Consider the following 3,558-nt stretch of genomic DNA (forward strand, 5'->3'; position numbering starts at 1 on the left):
CCTGCCGCCCGCGGCCGCCGGCCCGCCCGGGCCGCTCGTCATGTTCACGTACAGGGAACGGGAGAGCGGGCTCCGCAGCGTCCACATCCTCCGCGCCAGCCACACGGACGCCAGGCTCAGGCACAGCCAGCCCGCCAACAGTCTCATCGGGGGCCGCGGCCGCTCGCTCGGATCACCGCTGGCGCCGGGGCGAGGAGGAGGAGGCGCCGCCGCCTCCGACCGCCGCCGCCGCCGCCCCGGCTCGAGCCATCGCGCCCAACTTGCCCATCCAGCCCCTTCAGGGCCGAGGCGGGGGGTGGGGAGGAGCGGGCGGTGCACGGCCTTCCCGCCTCCCCCTGCCTCTCCGCCGCGGAACGCCGCTGCCGCGGGCGTCAGTTTCCACCCGGAGCACGTAGGAGCGGCGGGGGCGCGTTCTCTCCGGGGCGCGCTCCCTGCGTCCAGTGAACCGCCGGCCGGGAGGCGGGACAAAAGGAGCGCGCGTTCGCTGTGCGCGTCCCCGCCTCCCGCGGAACGCGGCCGCCTGTAATGGCGGAGGAGGCTAGTTTTCTTTGGCCTGGCGATCGCTGCCGGGGGCGATCTCTGCGGAGGCGATCGCTGACGCCTCCCGAGCCCTTCGAGGTGGGCCCGCAGGGCTTCGCATCTCCTCGCCTGAGGCTCACTCCCGGCCCCCTCCTCACCCACCGGCGCGACTTTCACCTGAGATTGACCCGCGGCTGAGGTGGGGGAGTCTCATCCCTTATTGACGTCCAGACACCCGGACGCAAGTCCTTGCCAGTGGCCGTCACCCAGTGTTAACTTGTCGCTGTCTCTGCTGCTTCGCCTCCCATTTACATTAAGAGCGGATGATCCAGCACCTCCCCCCCACACACACACACACGCACGCACCCTCTCTCCAAAGACCTCCATCCACCGCGCCTCGCAGGAGTTGCAGCGCACCCCGGAACCCCAGGGTCTGAAAGGAAGCCATCCGCGCCGGGGACCCCGAGCCTCGCAAGTTGCTGGCCTGGGTAAAAGCTCTGGCTTTGTTGGAAGCAGCTGCCGCGGGGGCACCTGCAAGGCATGTTTGGACGTAGTGATGACCCTGTCCAAGAATGGAGACCCCACACTAGAACCCCTGACTGCTGGTTTCCTTGAACTAACAAATGGAAGTTGGTTGGATCCGACATTGTTAACGCAAACTGTGCTCTGGGAGCGGCAGTATTTACCCGGATGTCTCTTTGATCATTTACGGCACCCGGAGACCTAACGGTGTTTCAAAACCGAAGGGTTACACTGTGTTCCTGTGTCTGAAGTTCTTCCTGCTGCTACCCAAGTTGCAGCTAAGGAGTAGCATTTCATGGGTCCTCCGGCTCTAACGCCTTCCTAGGCTTGTTTACAAAACCCTTTTAATTGAACCGCACTAGAAATGATGCACATTTTTATCTTAGAACAAAAGAAACCTTCCCATTCGTTCCATATTGCACTTCAGAGATTTTTATTTATGCAACAGTGGAAAGGTGATCCACTGAGGAGGAAAAAGAATCGTCCTTTACCCACAGTTTTATTAACTTCTAAGAATCTCAGCTTGGCAACTCTCAATAACAGGGACACCTTGTTGTTTAAAGAGTCATAAGCTATAACAAAAACAAAAAGGGTGGGGCGGGGAAAGAGGGAGGGTACTTTGTGTTCTCTGTCCAGTATACTCCCTGACTGCTTCCTGCCAAAACCCCAAAGAGCCTCACCTTACTAAATCTAGTTCAAACATCTAATGGTCCTGCCCAAAATAAAAAGAAATTGTAGTAGCAAAACCAAATCAATGTGTTTACTTTGTCACCTCTCCCTCCTGCCTCTTGGAATCAGCGTCAGAGATAAAACAGAAAGAAACCCTTCCTCTATTTAGAGTGAGCTGAGAAGGAGGTGAAAGCAAGGAGAGGACATAAAATAACAATTCATTTCTGGGGGGGGGGATAAAAGGAGACAAAAGTGTGCTCCCCACTCTAGGGAAATCAGACTGTCAGGAATCAGACTGTCAGGTGTGACAGTCTGCTATCCTCAAGATTTGGGGGTCAGTTGATGCCACAACACCTAGCATCTCAAAGGAACATACTTTCTTACCCTTACCTGTGCAGCCAGCCTGGAAAAATAAACCACTCCCACAGTTAAACCACTCTCATCATCGCAAAATGCTCAAATGCATGTTATTGGCACTTAGCAAGCCCAGGAAGAAACCCAAAGCATAGTGTGATCAAATCATTTGCCTAAAGGTAGCAGAGCAAATTCAAAAGCAGACCTTTTCATAGAACTTGGTATCCCAGCTCATGGCGCTTCGATCCATCTAAGAAGCCTTGCTGCCTCTCTCTTCTCAGAGAGCCTCCTGAAATACAAATGAAGAGGAAGGAAAACAGCAAGAGTAAATATACCAAGCAGAAGTTCAGATTGCCCTCAGGGACTGCCCCCTTCCTTCAGCTACTAGAATGTCACTACTGTATATTAAAACCTCAATTATCCATAATGGAAGGAGGCACAAAAGGCCAATCAGCCAAAATCCTTTTGAATGTGGCTTTGAGATGCAGTGATCATCTGAAGACACAGAAATGACACTTTCTGATGGGAGCACAAGTGTCAAGCTTTAGTCACAGCTCTGGGCACACTTTCCCATCTAGAGCTACCTAGGCAAGGATGCATGTTTTTTGTTGTAATTATTCTTATCAGCAACAAATTGCAGCATTTTCATCTTCTCATCTCAATTACGAAGCATAGTGAAAAGCAAGGCCACGGAGGGAGAGAGACCCGCCTCCACAGAGGGTACAAACTGCATTGGCCACTCTCCATGGGTTGGTCGCCGGTCGCAGCTATTTCCTTCCCTCCTCAGTGTTCATCTGAAAAGAACTCATTCGTGTTTTCATGAACTCAGATTTTTTTGGTTTCTTTATGTTTTGTAGCATGTCAGGCACAGATTCTAGTTTTCCTCAATATTCAATTTTTTAAAAATTAGTAAATATAGGAGGGCCCTCCCTGGTAGCACAACAAGTTAGGGTGCAGCACTGCAAGCTGGCCACAGCTACTTCAGTGCAAGTTCGATCCCCGGCCCCGGAAGTGACCCACATGGTGCAGCAGACCTCTCCTGTCTTGCCTGGTGCTCCCCTCAGCAGTGTGCTTCATTATTCTGCCTGTTCTGCTCCCCACTCTGTCTCTGATGAAGCCTCTCACTGCCCCTGCACCTCTGGCCTGTACCACAGTTCTGTATGCACAAATAAATTAATCTTTTTTTAAAAAATTAGTAAATAAAGGAGATTTTTATATAAATGTGTTTGATATCATTTCTGTCATATGCAGTGACATCACTGATGAGGGATAAGGTGAGATGAAGGTGCAAATAGTCTTTAAAAAGCGGGATTATCAGGCCCTCCCTGGTGGCACAGCAGATTAAAGCACTGCACTAAGAAGCTTAAACTGCTTCCGCATGAGTTCAATCCCCGCCTGCCCAGGAGGAGATCCACATGGCACAGCAGACCTCTCCTGACCCGCCCGCTGCTCCCCTCAGCAGTGTACTTTGTGGTTCTGCCTGTTCTGCTCCCC

The 3,558-nt window shown here is 52.6% G+C and overlaps 1 protein-coding gene across 2 annotated transcripts in view; it reads right to left on the reverse strand.

Annotated features, from left to right (window-relative positions):
• METTL9 (methyltransferase like 9) overlaps nt 1–2,359 on the reverse strand; it is a 48,437-nt gene extending 46,078 nt beyond the window's left edge. The window contains exon 1 of one of the 2 annotated variants that reach the window (XM_012732037.1): nt 2,270–2,359. In XM_012732037.1, coding sequence (XP_012587491.1) covers nt 2,270–2,314 — 45 coding nt within the window. In that variant the 5' untranslated portion in view covers nt 2,315–2,359. The remainder of the gene's footprint in view (nt 1–2,269) is intronic. The other variant, XM_012732036.1, reaches the window with a different exon arrangement.
• Between the last annotated feature and the right edge of the window lie 1,199 nt (nt 2,360–3,558).

The sequence above is a fragment of the Condylura cristata genome, unplaced genomic scaffold, assembly GCF_000260355.1.
Source record: "Condylura cristata isolate star-nosed mole 26May11 unplaced genomic scaffold, ConCri1.0 scaffold00032, whole genome shotgun sequence".
NCBI lineage: Eukaryota > Metazoa > Chordata > Mammalia > Eulipotyphla > Talpidae > Condylura > Condylura cristata.